The sequence below is a fragment of the Paramisgurnus dabryanus genome, chromosome 7, assembly GCF_030506205.2.
Source record: "Paramisgurnus dabryanus chromosome 7, PD_genome_1.1, whole genome shotgun sequence".
In the NCBI taxonomy this organism is placed as follows: domain Eukaryota; kingdom Metazoa; phylum Chordata; class Actinopteri; order Cypriniformes; family Cobitidae; genus Paramisgurnus; species Paramisgurnus dabryanus.
Window position 1 is genome coordinate 17,965,330 of NC_133343.1, and position 19,660 is coordinate 17,984,989.

At 36.3% G+C, this 19,660-nt stretch overlaps 3 protein-coding genes across 4 annotated transcripts in view; all 3 read left to right on the forward strand.

Annotated features, from left to right (window-relative positions):
• The window catches only part of espnla (espin like a), a 28,859-nt gene extending 19,389 nt beyond the window's left edge, over positions 1–9,470 (forward strand). For both annotated transcript variants that reach the window (XM_065273657.2, XM_065273658.2), the window contains 5 exons: positions 6,339–6,479; positions 6,774–6,915; positions 7,143–7,288; positions 7,422–7,586; positions 7,685–9,470. In XM_065273657.2, the coding sequence (XP_065129729.2) occupies positions 6,339–6,479; positions 6,774–6,915; positions 7,143–7,288; positions 7,422–7,586; positions 7,685–9,175 (2,085 nt within the window). In that variant the 3' untranslated portion in view covers positions 9,176–9,470. The remainder of the gene's footprint in view (positions 1–6,338; positions 6,480–6,773; positions 6,916–7,142; positions 7,289–7,421; positions 7,587–7,684) is intronic.
• Positions 9,471–9,622: 152 nt separating this feature from the next.
• On the forward strand, positions 9,623–18,000 carry klhl30 (kelch-like family member 30). Its single transcript, XM_065241019.2, has 8 exons — positions 9,623–9,767; positions 10,425–11,263; positions 11,440–11,620; positions 11,994–12,080; positions 16,066–16,221; positions 17,009–17,197; positions 17,389–17,534; positions 17,633–18,000. Exons 2-8 carry the CDS (start codon positions 10,490–10,492, stop codon positions 17,876–17,878), a joined length of 1,779 nt encoding a protein of 592 aa, XP_065097091.1. The 5' UTR covers positions 9,623–9,767; positions 10,425–10,489; the 3' UTR covers positions 17,879–18,000.
• Positions 18,001–18,803: 803 nt separating this feature from the next.
• crocc2 (ciliary rootlet coiled-coil, rootletin family member 2) overlaps positions 18,804–19,660 on the forward strand; it is a 109,911-nt gene continuing 109,054 nt past the window's right edge. Inside the window, exon 1 of the mRNA XM_065273692.2 lies at positions 18,804–19,279. Within this exon, the coding sequence (XP_065129764.2) occupies positions 19,238–19,279 (42 nt within the window). The 5' untranslated portion in view covers positions 18,804–19,237. The remainder of the gene's footprint in view (positions 19,280–19,660) is intronic.

Consider the following 19,660-nt stretch of genomic DNA (forward strand, 5'->3'; position numbering starts at 1 on the left):
GCATGCACTGGGTTGACCCAACTTATCAAAACGTGCTATTGGAGGATCAGGCCTCAAGGAATACAGCTCATTTCAGAACAATATAAGGATTACATGTAGGTTAACATATAATTGCTTAATAAAACACAGACAAACAGAGGAACACTGCTTTTTGCCAAACAATGAATATAGGCTCCCATACAAAGGCTGGTAAAAACTTTAACCAGTGATGTTTAAATGTACTATTTAAATAACCATGTTTAAGTCTACATTAATGTTATGTTGTAGTTTAGGTTGCTGTTTGTAATAAAACTGTAGATAGCATAGGAATAGCCTAGCAATCTATTATGTATATGGACTGTAACCATAGCAACGTTAGCTTACCTTGTCATTGCTGGTGTGGTGAAATGGATTTTACTGGCAAGATTTCTAAAAGTCTCTTTACTTCTGAGGTTCAAGCAGCACAGGAGACGAATAGAAACTTTCTGTTGCTTTTACTTAGTGCTGTCATTCGCAGAATTTTGCGTATGCGGCGCTACCGGACCTGATTGCGACCACTTTAGTCAATGCTTATACAGCCGCGGACTTCCCAGATTCGGCTCTTTAAGAAACGCGTCAAATACAAAATTAAAGTAAGAATGAACATGCTGCATACAGCACCTGGAAACAGACATACGCTGCGTCCCAAACCGCCTACTTCCATACTATATAGTAGGCAAAGAGTACGATAAGTAGTGCTTTTCGCCTACTATATAGTATGGAAGTAACGTTATGCTGTTTGGGACGCAGACAGATTACTATTTTACCCGCAGCTTTTTCCTGTGTGGATGCTGGTCGCGCGCATTAGTCAAAAATAAAAAAAATAAAATAACACGTCTATTTTTGAAATGCATTGTTGTAACGCGCTCGTTACTAAGACTGTAACGAGTAAAATATTACCAAAATTTTATTAGTAATGCGTTATACTACTGCGTTACAGCAAAAACTAATAAATTACTGTAATATATTATATTTTGTAATGCGTTACTCCCAACACTGTTAGTAGCCTTATTTTTTTTAGGTTAATTTACACAAAATGTATGAAAAATGTATGTATTTTATAAAATGTCTTAAAACTGGGGCCCCCCTGGCAGCATCTCGCGGCCCCCAGTTTGAGAACCACTGCTATATGGCACTAAAAACGGTTCTTCTATGATTACGAGCAAAGAACCATATTTGATGCTGTTTAGCACCGTTTGTTACCCAAACTGTATATATTAAGATATTTTTAATGGGTACCGTCCCAGTGACAGCTTTTGCACCTTTTATTCTGAGTCTAGGGCCCAAAATTTACTCAAACCCAGGGGCCCCAACCCCCTAAGTCCTGCTCTGGTCCCGCCCCTTCTCCCCTGTGATTGGATGACTAAGTGAAAAGTGACATTGACGAGCTGAGTGTTTCACCTAAATTTGAACATTTTTCAACTCCGGGAGCTCAGCATTGAGCGCAGACAAACTTCTGCAAATATTAATCTAATTTATTTCATCCACTAAGAAACAAAATTAAGTCAGATCACAGTAAAGGCAAATGACATGTTTTAGTTTTTAGTTCAATAATTCAACAAAATACATACAAAAATTGCCTTGCATAAATGTTTCTATTAAATATTGACCTATTTAGAACAGTGTAACAAGAATAATACAGTTGCTGTTGTTTGTTGCTAGGGTGTTACCAGAGTGTTGCAATGCTTTGCTATTCTAGATTTTTTTTGCATGTTTCTATGCAGATGGTAGGGTTGTTAAATCAACCCATCCCCAAATTCTATTTTATTTTCGTCCCTATATGCTTCGTTCGCTTCTGCCAATATAAATCTCTGAGGTTTTGTTATCCACCAGGAGAAAAACTGTAAGTCGGATCACGTATAAAAGAAAAACAAACTGCATGATTTAATTCATCTGTGCAGCACAAACGAAGCAGGATGACTTGCAATACTTGCCAGAGTTCATTCTTTAAATCTAGAGGTTTGTTCAGATTCCTATGGACAATAACATTAGTGATGATTAAATCCATTTAATGATTGTGTTATGTTTAAAAGGCCAAACTACACAATGAAAGGCAGAAGATATTCACACATCTATCTATGGTCACTGCAATTGGAAAAACTTCATTATGAATGTACTTATCTGTTATCTCAGCATTCTTGCTAAAGAAGACTTAGTGGTTCAAATAAGGAATAAAACATTTCACTATACTTCAGCTTTAATTCCACCTCTGAGCGCTGGGACAGGCCATCTCATTTCCTAACTGTGCCTGTAATGGATTGTTTGGGCCACTAGCCAGAGAGTTGCGTGCTAGGTATTTCCTCATGTTTTGGTTTCATCCCAAAGAGGTCACCCTCCCTGAGCCCAAGCCACCGCTCAGAGTGTGAGTGCCTGCTCTCTGTGACAGCTGCAATCAAATAAACAGATCAATGGTTCATTTTACTATATATATATATATATATATATATATATATACATACATACATATATATATATATATATATATATATATATATATATTTATATATATATATATATATATATATATATATATATATATGCTTTTAGGAATAAAGGGGCCAGCTGACTTAAATGCATCTCCTCTTGCTACCCATAGAATTTCAAGGTTTATTTCAATACAGAAAGAGAAATTGTGCTGGTTTGGGGCAATGTTTTTAGAAATTGAATTAGTGAGAGAGGATTCTTGTGGGTTGTATAGCCCAGCTCTGTGATTTGTTTATTGCAGGAACTTTCAAGCATTATGAAAATGTGCTTGGGGAGTTGAGAGAGTTTAAACATACTCATGGAGTCAGTATGGGGCCTTTATAGCAATGCAAAATCTAATCAGCCACTAGGGGGTGGTAAGGGAGCCTTTCTCTGTTCCGCTGAGATAAATCTTTAAAGGTGTTTCTCATCAAATGTTCAGTCATATCTGAAGAATCCTCTGATTGCTTTGACCTTTATAGATGTAATATTGACAATAGAACAATTCAAAAGAGAATTTGCTATTACAAAAACCTTTTCTAGTGTTTAACTGATACACACAATACCAATGAATTTTATGTTATGCAATTTAATGAGCAAGTTAAGTTGCAAACTAATTCAAAGAAAATAACATGACAAAAATGAAAAGCTGGTAAGTTGGAAACCTGGAAGTGAAGTCTGCTTAACCTGTAAATGTAATGTTTGTTGAGAAATCGATATCAGCCAGGAGTTCATAATTCCTCCTGCCTTTGTCTTAAAAGCGAATCTTAGCTTAGCAAATTTTATATTGGACTTTTCAAAAATTTTTATTATTATTAAAATCATACATTAAAATTGTCTTTCAACTCTTAAAATTATCATCATCACTTCAGGAATGTGTCAGTTTGATTGGTGCTGCCTGTTTAGAACCAGACCATGAAGACCATGTATCGAATTTTTGTAAAATGTATGCTGGAAATAAATGATTAACTTCAGTGCATTGTCCTTCCACTTTTCCAAGATTATAAATAATTAAGCATACAATGGAAAGGTTCTCCAACTACTTTGTGTCCTTCCATGCTTAGGTTTTGAAATGCTTCATCAACTGATTGGTGTTTATGTATGTAAGGTCACGTCCACGATTTAGTGTGGTACCAGAGAGTGCATCTGTCTCTCTGTTTACGGTTTCTGATTTGACAGTCTTCCACTTTCCACCTCACTGCGTGTTTGTTTGCATGTGCCTATTGGTTTGTTCCTTCATTAGTGTCATTGCCGGCGGCTACCCAATCCACTGTGTGAATTATTAAGTGCATTCTCCTATCAGAGTTTATTGTTTATTGTCTATTGGGCCATAGGAAGTTGTAAGGATGGTGTGGATGTAGTCAGGCCATCTCTGTGTTGATGTTCAGATTCTGTGTCACTGTCAGTTGACACGGAGTGATCAGATAGTGTGTGCCTGGATACCAAACAAAATTACGCGGACGGTAGTTTGTAAGTAACGCTTGTGTTTTTTTATATAAAGCTAGTTCAGGGCTTGTATATCTTGTTTGTACATACAGTAGTTTGAACAGTATTGTACATAATTAATCGATCTTTTCTGAAATGTAATGGCATAAATGCTATTCTAGAATCTGCATTATAACATAGAACCGTTTATCATGTGTTTGTAATATATATGATTTAATATGTTACATAATTCATAATTAAATATATTTAAATGAAATGTTTTTTGAAGGTTTCTAACAAGGTTTGTCATGTAATATCAATAATATATACATTTTATTGCAGTACAGTTTATTGTATTAGTGGAAATTCACTGTTTCAGGACTTCAAAACTCTCGTAACTGAACTATTAGAATTTATTTGTTAAATCTAACTTTGGCAAGCATTTTATTTGGCTATTTATTGGTTATTATTGGTATTTTTCTGTTTAATCTGTTAAGCATGCAGACTCAGTATTTAGTTCAGCATATGGTGGTTTATCTGTAGAACTTTAGACATGTTTTCTATATTTTCCTTTCTAACATAAACTTTACAGCACAGAGGATATATAGTCTAGGTGAAAGCACATTTGAGTGTTTTTAACAAAATCCTCTTAATTCAGGAACAGTCAAACATATTCATAAAGGTTTAACCGGAGGTGAGTGGATATATGTGAAGGGTTAAAGCTTACTAAACTTTCTCAAAATCTAGTAGGCCTGTGTATTTCTGCCATTTCTGTTCCTTTTCTGAAATAATTTCACTTCGTGTACTAGAACAGAACATTGAGAAATATCTCTTTCTGCTGTAGATTGTTTTTCTTTCAGTGACCTAAAGTTTTCTGTTGTACAAGATAAAGATCTTGCTTGCTTTTTTATCAAAAAATAACTCTCCAGAGCATTCATTGGAAATTAAAAACTGTAAATAGCTCTAAACCAGTTTTCCCAAATATGACTTTTTGCTGGCATTTGCTGTAGTCTCATCATCGTCTGTGTGGCCTCTGAGTCAGAGTAAAGGATGGGAGGACTCAGCATCCACTGCCTAAACTATAGAAAAGGATAGTTGATGGAAACCAAATGTGCCATGATGTCCGCTGGCTTTGATTAAATGTTCACACAGAGGCAGATGCATCTGGATCGTGAGTGAGGAACTGAACTGTTGCTAAAGGTCACGAAGAGAAGAGATTCCATTTTGCTAATGTAGTTTTACCCCATATACAGTACCCACATTACCCCTGCCAATGTTTATCTATTTATGAATTGCACAACTTCTGGGAAATTTTATTCCTGCTTTTGCCCAAGCCGTGTCACAGCGCATTTCAAGCTGTTTGGACATCAAAGTGCCGTGCGAGAGGAAATTGGGAGGACCACCTCGCAGAGACAAAGCAAAATAGCATGCTGCGGCGTATCAGTGTTCCCTTTGATGCTCTGTGTGTGTGCGTGCGTGCGTGCGTGCGTGCGTGCGTGTGTGTGTGTGTGTGTGTGTGTGTGTGTGTGTTTTAAAGAGGGCTCTTTGAGAGCCACATTTGATATGTATTCTGCATGGAGTCCATTAGGATAGTACAGTTTCATCAGGGGTGATTTAAATGTTTCCATATACTCTGCAGTCTCCCTCCGGTAAAGTAGGATCAATACAGCTATTTTGCCCCCACCCCAGCTTAGGCCCCTCTGACTGTAACTGTGACATATCACTGTGCAGAAAACAACACTGTACAAAAGAAAGGCCAATAACTGCTGCTGTTCAAATGCATAAGTGTGATTGTCAAATGGACTTTCATTGCATTGCATAACTGGTCTGTTTAAAATAAGTTGCTTTAATGTCACATTAACGGAATCAGAAAATTATTATGTGAAATTATACAGCAGTTAGCTTTGTAGTTCATGGGGACTACTGCTGATTTACAACCAGAATATCACTGAGATTCTTTCCTGTTCTGTATCACATCACCACAGTGACCTCCAAAACGTAAAAACAAAGTTATCGATTTCTTCAGTTAACATGTCACGGTAGACGGTACGCTCAGCTGTGCTCTCTCTCTGTCATTCACTCTCACATCCTGCCTCCTTGTTACTTGGTAACTATTAAGAAATTACCCAAGACGCCATTGCTATTTCCCTCTTGACATTCTTTAATTAGTACAGCTGCTGCATGGACATGGGATATCCTGAATCTTTGGTGTTGGTTTTTGTAACACATCTTGATTTACCTTCCTTGTTTACTTGTTTACTTTCCTTAGTTCATTGAACTCTTGCATAAATCAGTATCGCACTCACATATTGCGCTGTTGGCCGTATTGTGTATCAGCCCTATGATTACCTGCGGCACGCAGCCTGACAGCTGTGCCGATACACGGCCTGAACGCATTGCTTTGCTTTAATAATAAACTCTTTATATTGCAGCTCAGCACAACTGCTCAGCCTCTGGAAGAGAACTGTACCATAGAGGAAGAGCTGAGAGAAAAACCAGCTGTGTCACGGCAACTAAGCTCAGATTATTACAGACAGATCACCAACATAAACAATAACATGGACAGTCTTAAGGTAAATCTCGTAAAGTGATAGATGTGCATACATGTATAACATATGGTTATGCAAAAAAGCATTTCAGTGGCTCTGTTTAAAAGTATAGTGAACTGCATCACTGCTTATTGTACTGCCTATATGGAATATTAAAGGTAGTTGACTTGCATGCCGTGAAAATAGAGATAACTTTATGATATTAAATAGTTATTATTATTATTGTTATTAATAGATATTATTAATGAAAATAATTGTAATGCGCTGTAAGTTATTAGACAAATCTGACTGTCCGTCCATTTTCTTTAACCCCAACAGCATCCAGAGATAGAAGATTCACCTCAAGCCCATTACCCCAGCCCAAATCCTCCACCTTCCACAACTAACCCCCCGGTCACCTCGCCTCCATCCTCTGCTTCACATGGGAACACTTTTCAACATGTCCACATGGCCACCACGGGTGAGAAAGCCTTAAGGGAAGATGTAATACCCCAAGCAGCCTGTATGTTCCGCAATCCTGACAAACTTTTATGGGAACTGCTGTCATTATTGACTCATCCTTCCTTAATTTCACTTAATGACTTAATTCCACTTTTCTGAGTAATGGTAATCAGCCTATGTGAATATGATCAGATTATAATCAGAAACAGATGACAGTAACAAATAACGTTCTTGTTCTGATTGCAGTGGTGAAGAATCTTAACTCCAGTACGCCTGCGAGTAAGATACTACCAGAGAAAGGGAGACTGTTGATGGGTGATATGAAACTAGGAGATGTCAAATCTATTGCTAGCCTTAAGAAATCTGTACTGACAGCAGATTTGACCATTTCTGTTAGTAAATCCAACACAGACATTCTTTCGTTAAAATGATTTAAAAAAAGTTAATTATTGCTTTTATATTTAATATTAGTGCTGTTTTTATTTAAACTAGTTACCAATGTATTATGCTTTTGTCTTTTTTTAGAATAAAATGGTGGTGTTACCCACAGAAGAAGCTAATTTGTCTGATATAGATTACCTGGTACCCAACCATGATGGTCAGGGCAGACCTATAGCAGAGTGGAAGAGACAGGTGATGGTACGACAGCTACAAACCAGGTTATTCGAGCAGGAAACTCAAAGATTGAAGGTGCAATATATTAAATAAATTGTGATATTGTAATTGAGAGCATCTTTCTTCATACAAGCTTTAAACTGAATACACTATACCTCATTTGTTTTAAACAGGAGAATGGTAGTAGATTTGCAAAGGTGGATAGCTGGAGATACTCCCATGCTCACAACGCCATCCTGGGCCCATTTGGAGAACTTTTAACAGAAGATGACCTTATTTATCTGGAGAAACAAATTGAAAGTGTGTCGATGCAAAAACACTGCGAGGGCTATGAAATTGAACTTGCCCGTCTGGCTGAAGAACTTCGAAACATTCTTCCAGCACCCATAGTCAACATCACTGTCAACACCCAGTACAGAAACCCCTCTACACAGACTCCCTTGCCTGTTTGGTGTAACCGTATTTCAGGCATTGTGAAGAGTATGTCACTGCTGATGACCAACCTAACAGACCAGCCTTATTGCAAAATGCCAGACACTGAGCTTGTTAATGTCTTCTCTCAGGCTTCAGAGAGACAGGCTCCCAACAGGGGCAGGAGGGAAAAGATAGAAAGTGAGATTCACCAGTTTGGAGTCTCAGTGAGGAACCTAAAGTCCAACTTTGAGGATCAGAATGCTTCATCATTAGAGGACTTAGATAAGACAGAGTCATTGTGTAGACCAGACCAAGAGCCGGTAGTAAATACATTGGGTGAAGTCCTTAACAATCAAGTTGAAAGACCTGAGGCTAACCAAAGTAATGTTTCTGGTACAGTCTATGGTGATATTAGCAATGTAATGGAAAGCACAAGCCTGCGTAAGGAACGTATTGTGGTCTTGTTCCTGGGTCACTGGAAGAAGTCAGCTTACACTGTAACTGTGAAAAATGCACAGAGGAAGAAAAGTGTTGATTCACTGGACATGCCTAGAAAACCCAAGTATGAACGCAAGACCAGCTTGCATATTCCTCAAAAGAGAACAATGGAGAACGGAAAGTTAGGACATTTCTTTCAGCAGAGAAGTGCTATCAGCAAAATGATAGGGAATTGGAGAAGCATGATCTCATTTGTACCATCACGCCAGATCCGAAGACTCAACCGACAGCAGGCCATTTACTCACCTGAGCAGTTCCTGCCCCGTGTGGATGGATCTCCCGTTAACTATGACACATTGACTTTAGATCTTTTCATGCTCGGCTACTTTCACATTCTGGAGCTGGATTTGCCCTCAGATGAGAGGAAAATGAGACACCTTCTGTGCTTTGAAGTTTTTGACCACGTGGGTCGTTTCACCTGGGAGACTGTTCGGGATTTCCACAAGGCTGTAATTCAGGATATTGAGGCTGGGAACCGGGAATGGAAGGATGGATTTGAGGATATTAAAGTGAGGTTCTTTGGAGATGGACAAGGCCAACCAGAGCTTGAACGCTCAGAACAGACGGCAACAGTAGAAAAGAGGCGTGTACCTAAAGTCATCGTGCAAACACCCACTCCAGATGAGAGTGATGTCCTGAGACATAATGCTGATTTTACTAGTCTGAGCAATGATGAGATATGCAAATATATTGACCGCAGTTTTGCATTCTGGAAAGAGAAGGAGGCTGAGATTTTTGATTTTGAGGAATGACAATAAGCGCACATATAGACTACGCTCTCTATAATCTTCCAGTGTTTTTCTTTTTTCTGGATTTGCTGCAGTATTGGTACTAATATTTAAACAGTTGTAATATTTGAGACAAGCTTTCTGCCATTCATCCTCCATTTTTTTTCAGAAGTGCAAGGTGTACTGCTATAAACTGAACTGCTCCTCTGTTCTGACACCCTCATCAGAACTTTGTAAATTTACTATTTTTCTTACGTTTTTGTTACTTGTGTAGGATCAGACTTTTAAAAATATAAAACATTATTAATTTGCAGCAATATTGGAGATTGCTGATTCTAATTATTATTAAATAAATAATCATCTTGACTGTCTACTCTTATACAGAGAGTTGTGTGTATCTCTTTAAGAGCAGGTGGGAGCTTAACCATACTATTTGGATTCTTAGTATAGCCTCCCTATAATGACTGGCCTAAAAATAGTAGAGCGAAAGACAAGCTTGCTGTCCCAATATCTCTCTAGAAGACAGTGTGTTCCTCGGCAAGCCACAACAAATTGCTTTGCTTTTCAAACAAAAATAAAGAGAATAATGTATGATTTCTTCTTTTTTCACTAATAGGTAAGTTTCATTTCAACTTATTCTTGTTTTATTTCTTGATAAAGGGCCTATTGAACTTATCACTTATATTGTAACTTATAACATCAACAATACTCGATTCATACTTTTCATTAACCTATATGATGTGATGTAGGTTTAAAACTTTTTGTTTAAATTACAAAATATTTAAACAACAAAGGTTTTTGTATTCTTATTTTTACATTCTAAATATTGTGGTCTCCAGTTATAGAATTCAACACTGAAAAGTCGTACAAAAGTATTATTCCTCCTAATCTTACAAACCCATATGGCTTTGCCAGTAACAGTTTTTGTATTCTGTAATCAAACTCTCACAGGCATGGAAATAAATGTCAAATAGTATGTTTAAGTCTTAGTATTATACTCTCCCATTGTGCCGGTCAATTATACTGGCTTTGGCAAGAACTAGTTTTTAAATCCGGCAATAAACGTCCGATAATTTGACTCGTATTGATGTGCTAACATGACTTCATTGCTGCTCATCCAGTTTTTCCCCAAATGTTTTTTTCCAAACCAAAAAGGCAGAAAATTGTCCTTGGGTCACAAGAGGCTGGAAGTTAACTACATAGCTATGATCATGAATGTTGTAGTGGAATCACATGTGACTGATCATACCCATTTTGTCTCATTTCTGTTTAGGCAAACGCCAAAAACAGCTGTTGCTAAGATCTGAATGCATTAAGGTCATAGGTCAGAGTCTCATCATGGTGCGCAATGTGGACGATCTAGACTTCTGCCTCTCTTCCCATCCACAGAGCATCTTAGATGGACTGCGCTCTCTCTGTTCTCAACCTAAATTTGTGGATGTCACCCTGAGTGCCGGTGGGCGGGATTTTCCCTGCCACCGCAGCATCCTCGCTATCTGCAGCCATTATTTCCGTTCCATGTTCTCTGGAGATTTTGTGGAGAGCATTGCTGCTCGCGTAGAGCTTCACGATGTAGATCCAAATGTGTTGTCGACCCTGCTGGACTTTGCCTACACAGGAAAACTCACAATTAATAAAAATAATGTGGAGGGACTTATTTGTACTTCCAGCCAGCTCCAGTTCCATACCGTTCGTACTGTATGCACCAGATATCTGCAGCACCAGATTGATGCCTCAAACTGCTTGGGAATTCATGAATTCGGAGAGATCCATGGCTGCCCTGAAGTTGTTGCCAAAGCCTGGAGCTTCCTCCTAGAGAATTTTGAGGCTGTGAAACAACATGAGGAGTTTTTGCTGATGGAGAAAGACAGGCTGGTTGCCTGCTTGAATGACGAGGATCTGAAAATAAGAGATGACTGTTCTTGTGTTGAGGCGGTTTTGGCCTGGGTCAGGCATCATAGGGAAAGTCGGATACATTACCTGCGAGAACTCTTGAGCTTGGCTAAACTCACTCTACTCTCACAATCTTTTCTCACAAAGAATTTGCTTGAAGAGCCACTGGTACAGGACTCGATAGATTCCAAAGAGTTGGTAGAGAGAATATGTAAAGAGGTCAGACAAATCTATGCATTTAATACTAGTCTTATTTTAAATGTACTGTATGTTTACTGTATGTTTTACTGATTTCATACATACTGTATATTTTCAGTTTATTCTATTTTTTTAACTATTTAACTATTAACTATTTTAACTATTATTAACTAGTAGTTTTAATGTTTTATTTTCAGAAACAAGAAATGACAGATGACAAATCAGGGCAGAGAGTTGCTCAGAATTGCCTCAACCTGCAGGAGGTTTTATTTGTAATGGGTGGTCGCTCACTGGATGACACGGATGATGAGGATGAAGATGATGAAAATAATGAAAGGTTGCAGCCTAGAAACTGTGGTTTCTATAACCCAAAGCTTGGTAAGGATTATTTTAGTACAGTTGTAACAGCTGGCTTGTTACACTAACAAGTGTAAAATTTTCAACACTGGGCAAACTGGAATATCAAGGCTGTGATGTGTAGATGTGTTGCTGTGTCATAAGGATTTCTTTGTTAAATTGACCGTACTCTACCTGGTTCGCGGTAAAAAGATTGTTTCATTTGGCAGACACTTTTGTCTAAAGCATGACCTTTGGCATTGTAAAAGCAATACTCTACTAATTGAACCACAGGAATAATTTTGCTTTTGTTGTGAAAATCAATGATGTCACAGTAGTCAAAAGTACAAAAATGTGTACTATATTATTCTATTTGATCCAACATAAACATTAACATTTTCTCATTATTTCACAGGGCAGTGGTATCAGCTACCAGATTTTCCCAACTACAATAAATGGGGTTATTCTATTGTATCTTTAAACAACAACGTATATGTCACAGGTGAGACAAACAAATTTTTAAAGACATTTTAAAGGGACTGTAAGTAGGATTTACCCCCATCTAGTGGTGAAATTGTATTTTGCATTCAAAAGAATAGTGCTCTCTAGTGTGATCTCTAGCGCCTCGCTTTTCCAACTATGGTAGCCGTTATGTACTCACTGATCTCCTTGTACGTTTCAGCCGGTTCACATGTTCTAAATGAAAACGCGTTGGTAGGTTAGTGCTTTTTGTCCCTCTCTGCTATTATAGTTTATCAATATGGCGGAACGACATGGTAACCTTCTTGAACTTACCCGTTCAATGTAAGTAAAGAGAAGAAATTCTAAGCTTACAAAGAAAAGTCAGTTCATTGGCAGAGGTCATTTGAGACCAATGAGGACATATTTATGAATAAAGACATTGATTTTAATTAATAAAACACTTAAAATCCTACTTACAGTCCCTTTAACTGAACTGTTGCACAAACTTTTCTTCACAACACTGATTGTAATATGAATAATTGTAACACCATTTTTTCACATTAGTAAATGCATTAGCTAACATGATCTAACAATGAACAATACTTTTACATCATTTATTAATCTTAGTTCATGTCATTTTCAGCATTTATTAATACACCTTTTAAAAACAAAAGTTGTAACTTAACATTAGTTGATGCCCATTGAACCAACATGAATAACTGTATTGGTATTAACAAACATTATCAAAAATGTATAAATGCAGAAAAACAATATTGCTTATTGTTTCATCATGATTTACAAAGAGACAAACGATGATATAGAGAGAATAATTAAACAGTACCAAACCGGAGAACAAATTCTAATGTTACAAAGAGAAAACAAATACACGGATGATCTAATATTTTCATGGTATTTATAGAGACTTGGCCCGCTGAGAGAAGGATTTATAGTTTTACAGCACACACTTGAATGGTGTATTACATGAATAGAACACAGTTTCTGTGAAGGATTTGGAGATGCTGAGTCAAACCAGTCCCCGTCTTATAGACAATCCTGCTAAGATTTAGAAAAAACTTTCAAAAGTGTGAGGACTACTACAAAGTAAGAAAACATTAACTTTGTAAAGTGAAAATAACCTATTCACCATTGAGGACAGTTGAACCTTTTTGGTGACTTGAAACTAAACTTAAGATAAGCTTTACTAATTCATCTAAATTTAGACTATCGCATGAAATGGAAAAAATGATAAAGGATTTTTTCCATCTACACTGTAAAAAGTCATTCTGCAGGCTTGTAGATTTTATGAAATTGAATATGTAAACTTTATTTAATAAAATTAATTTCATGTAGTTTGTTATTTTTTTTGTGTTAAAATTCTTTAAAAATGACTGGAATAAAAACAACTTATTGTTTTTGTGAAGGCTTTAGCTATTCTTATTGTGTATCTGCGCATGTAGCGAATACTGAATAAATCCAACGTAATATTAATCAGCTGTTTTAAATCAAAAACCATTCCGGGTTGTATTGCAGGTCGTGAGCGCTGAGCAGACGGATTTAGGAAATATTTCTGTTATTGTGCCAAAATTCAAAGTTTTGAAAGCATTTCAGTCGAGAATGTATGTTTTTTAAACAAGAATCTGCAGTAGGTTCATAAAGATATCGCCTATTTAAACATTTCCTTCGAGTTTTGTGGCGATGAGACCTCCAGATAATCAGCGGGCGCTCCGCGCGTAAATATACCGGACAACGTCGCCTCACCTCGGCCAGTGTCGCTGAAAATCTCCGCTGGCTGTGACGTCCATGTAGTGTTTAAACTGTGGATAAAATTCATTTCGGGTAAATTTAACGGGCAATCTTTAGTCTTATAAGTCTATGAGCAGGGTTTCTTTGTATAATTTGTTTGTAATTTGTAAATATTAATTACAATAAGGATTAATATGAACTGGGTTTGGACGTAACTTCAGCTTTAGGACCCAGGAGGTCGCATATCTAGGATGCTTTCGTCGATTCGCATGCTGCGATTGGTGGTCCAGATGCAACTCATTTTGAGTGACAGAAAAACTGACCAATCATACTGTTCCTCTGAATGGGTGGGTTCTCTTATCACTAACTCTCATAGATATGTATCATGTATGTATCTATTATGACAAATTCTGCTCGCTCTCTCGCTTGGTTCGTGTTATAAAAATAAATGTGACTTTACTGCGGTCTTTTTCGGTTTATTTAGTTTTGTGTTAACTATATCCACAAAGTATTCGAATAAATTGGTAATGTAAAACTATTCTTCGCTGTAAATTAATTGTGTGCTCAATTGCGACGCCCTGTGTTGAATTTTCCCGCGAGTACAGTATCATTACTGAGGGGAAACATAACATTATTCATTTAATTCCACAAAAGGTGAGTAAGATATTAAATGTATAAGTTGTCTTTTTAAAATGTTTAAGCTTTCTACATAATGTAAATTGAACATTCACTATTAATTTCGCGACCTATTATCTAAATTGTGTGTTCATGAAGGCCTGTAACGTACTGCAGTTTCCTGCAGGCAACGTGAAACATTGCTGAGGGAGAACTTTATTCACAACAAAAGGTGAGGAATATTATTAAATAAATATATTGTACATATTATATTGTGTATATAGTGTATGTGTGTGTATATACACATGTGAGTAACTTGGTTAACAAATAAATATGTGACTGTCGTGTGACAGAAAAAAATGTAGGGAAAAGATTTGCCCTAATTATAAATATAGATTATATATCTTTTCAAACATTTTTTGATATTATTTGTGATTCCAATGAGAATTTTTTTTATCAGTTTTCAATATTATTGCACATTTCAAACATACCTAATAAGCCACAAACTCAGATGAACTCCATTGCACATATCTTCCAGTTTTCTTTAAAACATTTTAATATACAAGTTTAATGTGTGGATTATTTAAATATTCAAGCTGTATACATTTATAAAGGTTTTAAGACATATTTGCTGTTTATTGTTGCAGGATAAAGATGAAGAGGCGGGACTTGAGCAGCTTGTGATGGCTGTAATTGTAAAGAATGGATCTTCTAGGAGTGGAAGCCCAAAAGATGCTGGAATTGTTATTGAGGCCTTAAAGGTGTTCACAGGGCATGCTTTATCCTTGGATCTATGCATTGAATCTCCAGTATCCCAGGCATCTTTTCAGGTGTTTCAGAAACTTTTCTTGGAGCTGGATTCTTCAAAGTTTATGAACTGATTACAGTACAGTGAGTCTAAACTGCTGTCTGATTTTCTGGGTGTGAATCAATGTAACAGAACACAAACATGGAACCTTTCGTCGGGAAATGTGGACGGTTTTCTTTAAAGACTGTAAAATACTTTTTTGAAGTTTACACTGTTACAAATACATCATTAAAATGAGATGCTTTCCTGTTCTTTTGACTGCAATAAAATAAGAATTGATTCATCTTTGTCTGTCATTCTGAAATCAGATATAATACTCATTACTAATAAAAATATTAATGGATAATGTTAAATTAAAATAGTATAATTGAATAGAATTTATTGTATAGTGCTAGGTCTTTGTCCTGTATACCCAATATTTTGTTTAAATTTAAATTAATTTCTAATTGCAATTTGCAGATTACCTTTTTGAATGGGTTACTATTAAAGAGTTTATGGAGTGATTCTAACACAATTTTTATTTGTTGAATTTAATTAATGATATTGCTTGTAATCTGTTGCCACACTTTTATTGAGTAGATATCACATAATTTTTTTATTGTATAGTGCTAGATCTTTGTCTAGTATACCCAATATTTTTGTTTAAATTTTAATAAAAATTTTAATTGCAAATTGCAGTTTGGCTTTTTGAATATGTAAATATTAAGGAGTTTATAGAGTAAATCTAAATCAATTTTGATTTGTTTAATGTAATTAATGATATTGCTTGTAATCTGTTGCCACAATTTTATTGAGTAGATGGGGCATATTATTTTTTACAGTGTATGCTTTTATAATGTTTTTTTTTTTTAATTCTCAGGAGGATCAAGAGGGTCTCAGACGAACACTTGGTCCACCACAGAGACCTGGAAGTATATCACTCGCCAAGGAAAGTGGATCACAGTTGCACCAATGTTGCGACCCAGGACTAACCACTCCTCCGCTACTCTCAATGGAGAGATTTATGTAATGGGGGGTAAGAAAACATATTTATAACATTTAAACAGTTGCCCAATATGTTTTCAAACACTTGGAGCTATACTTGTAAATTCATAAATCATAAATGTTGTTTAACAGTTTTATATGCAAATACACTTTTCAAAAAAAATTTATTTTATATTTCAAATAATTAAAGAGATCTGCTTGTAATATTAGTTAAAATAAAGATAAATGGATTATGACAGTTTATGGTTGTCAAATGTGTCCATCAGTCATTTATGAACTACACCACTGCTAACTCTGATAGAACACACATGTGTACTTTAGGGCAGTGGTTCTCAAACTTTTTCCGCTTGCGGCCCCCCTTGTATATGGTGCACTTCTTCGCGGCCCCCCCAAAGAAAAGTTATGACAAAATGTATTCCAATATTTAACATTTTAATTAAACAAAACATATTAAGTTATACAAAGTAGTGCTGTTGGTTGGTAGCTTTATTTTTTTAGGTTTAATTACACAGAATTTATATTAAATGAATGTATTTTATAAAATGTCATAAAACCGCGGCCCCCCATTTTGAGAACCACTGCTTTAGGGTACACATGGCCTTCATACAGTACATACTAAAACGCCTTGAAGTCAACTGTTTAAAACTAAATGAAAATTACACTATATTTCTTGTGAAATAATTAGAGGTTTCATTACACAGTTTATATTTATTGCAGAACTAGACAGTTATCTTTATAATACAAATCAATATTTATTACTGAGTCACAAACAACTCATTTCTTGTGAATAATAAGAAACATATATTTTCCATTAACAGGAACTACAATGGATTGTGTGGAGGTTGAACATTATGACCCTTTCAGTAATTGCTGGACTCTCACTGGCCCAGCCCTGAAGTATGTGACTAACTTTACATCCACCTCATGTAATGGGAAGCTATACCTCATTGGCTCTTGTGCTGTTAAATATAATGCCCTAACTATGCAGTGCTACAACCCTGTCATAGGTAAGAAGCAGCACTTGACAGCAAAATTAATATGTATTTAAACCCCCAAAATCCATATTTAAATAACAAATTACACAAATTACATTCATGAGAGAAGTGTGGTTTGTATATTATATATATTATATAATATTTATATGTATGACAGTTGGCCTAATGGTTTAACGACACACTTCTTTTCTTTCCTTTAACAGATAGCTGGAGTATCATCTGTTCACCTTATATTCCCAAATATCTCTCATCTCCTCGCTCTGTCTCTATGGATGGAGTCATTTACCTTGTAGCAGACAACACCAAAAAAGTTTATCTGTATGACCCCGACAGTAATATGTGGGAAAAAGTAAGTTTATACAATAAAAAAGTATAATTTCTCTTTACTAAAACTCCCAATATGAAGTTAATTAAATATATATTTCCCTTTACATTCCTCCTGCGCAGATTCAACACCTACACACTCTTCATGAAAATGGGGACTTGGTGGTTCTAGGTAGGAAACTGTATGTGACTGGTGGGCACTGGAAGGGCATGGAAGGGGATTACGGTGTGGAGGTGGAAATATACAACCGAGCATCCAATACTTGGAAGGTGGAATGCTTCCTTCCCAGGCTCTGGACCTACAGTGGCTATTGTTCAATCTTTCTGGACACTTCCCAGTGGACTGAACTCTTCCCTGATGAGACTTAGGGTCTTCTATCATCTGCCTTAAAACTGTTTGAGGACTGTTTCGCATTTTCCAACTGTATGTTGGTGATTATCTTTTAACATATAAAAAGCTTACTGCATAAAATAAAAACTATAAAAACGTTTTTGTATTTGATGTATTTAAAATTTTGTAGGCTATGTATTTTTAGAATGTGTATTAAGATAATTATTTTTTTTCTCTCTTATTGGTGCTTTGCCCAGGCAGCAGGTCATTTATCCCTTTACTCTCTGGCCAGTAAAACTTTAAAGTAAGTTGTCTTTAGTTTTTTGTTTTTAATTATGTTGCCATGTAGTAGCACACCACCAAGATGTTTTTTTTAATTGTCAAGGGATAGTTTACCTAAAAAACAAAAGCTTTGTCATTACTTACTCACCCTCATCGTTTGACCCCCAATATCTTTCTTCTTTTTTTTTAAACAAAATTCAGATAAAAAAGGTTTTATTTTTACTATGGGAGTCGATGGTTGACCTCCTATTCAAGTTTTAAATGTACCCAAAAGTGTTAAACACAATTCCACTCGACTCGTGCTATATATTTTAAGTGTCTGAATGGGGGTACAAAAGGGTTTGGTAAAAAAAATTAAAATGTAATTCATTATCTGATGAAAGTCTTGACCTTGTGCCTCTCTTTCAGTATACATTCCATGTGCTTGAAATTTGATGTTTATGCAGTTTTAGTATGTTTACTTTAAAATAATGTGTAACAACTGAAACAAAAAGCGATATCCACAAGGAAGTAGATGAGTAAATGTCTTCAGGGCATTATTTATTTAACAATTTTGATGGCGCTAGTAACCAGAAAACGAAACACAACACTTAAAAGAACATAGTTTGAACGACACGAGGGTGAGTAAATTATAAGGGGTAAACTATCCATTTAATGCTGCTGCGACGTACTTGCTCAGCCTTGACCTTTTGGCGTCCATGGAAACCAGAAAGCTTGCGTTCTAATAACCACGACAACACGCCAGAGCGTGCTTTTACTTCAGTAAGCGTCCTGTTACTTTGGTAACCATTTGCACCAGCCTCGACTTGGTGCTGCTGTGATTGCAACTTTTAAACTCTAGTCACTGTACTTAGTACGATATTAACGTTTAATTCGCTTATGCGCACTATTTAAAAGCATGCATGTTTATGCCATGTGCAATGCGATGCAATTCACTACACTGTGAAACGGCAAACCATTTTATAGCTTGCGGAGAATAAAAGCTTTCATTACCTAACTTGCTAGATCCAGTTTAAGCTTTCAAAAAGACTTCAAGTCTCAAGAAGAATTGAGGACAATTGGAAAAACGTCGCTGGACGGTTATTAAAGTACTTTGGATCGGTACCAGTTTCCAGATGAGTTGTGAAGGGGATCAAGGACTGAAGGCTGTGATTCAGGTGCGTGTTTTCCAGCACGAAAGCTGATCCACACCAGCTGTAACTTAAATAGGTTATTGCACCGTTACCTTTTCAAAACAGCATGTGTGAATGAAAGAGGAGAGCGTTTGATTTAATATTAACGACTCGAGCCTTGCAATGTTTCAACAAATTAAGGTCGTTCGGGGGTCAGTTTCAGGTTCATCTGTGAAACTTGAAGACAAGTGATGATCTCCGAGACTGATTTCCTTGTGCTTACATCCTATGAAACTGAAACAGATAATGGCATGACGAAATAACAATAAATACTACATTTTAACGTAAATTTATTTAAATAATTTATTAATTTTATAAGCAGACATCCAAGCAGTGTTTGCATCAAAGCAAAGTGAGTGAGACTTT

Bases quoted from the DNA above. Each gene is read 5' to 3' on its own strand.
- klhl30 (XM_065241019.2), top strand. From the start codon at position 10,490: ATGGTGCGCAATGTGGACGATCTAGACTTCTGCCTCTCTTCCCATCCA. The intron at 17,198-17,388 runs GTAAGAAGCAGC...TTCCTTTAACAG, and splicing joins GTGCTACAACCCTGTCATAG to ATAGCTGGAGTATCATCTGT. The intron at 17,535-17,632 runs GTAAGTTTATAC...CCTCCTGCGCAG, and splicing joins ACAGTAATATGTGGGAAAAA to ATTCAACACCTACACACTCT.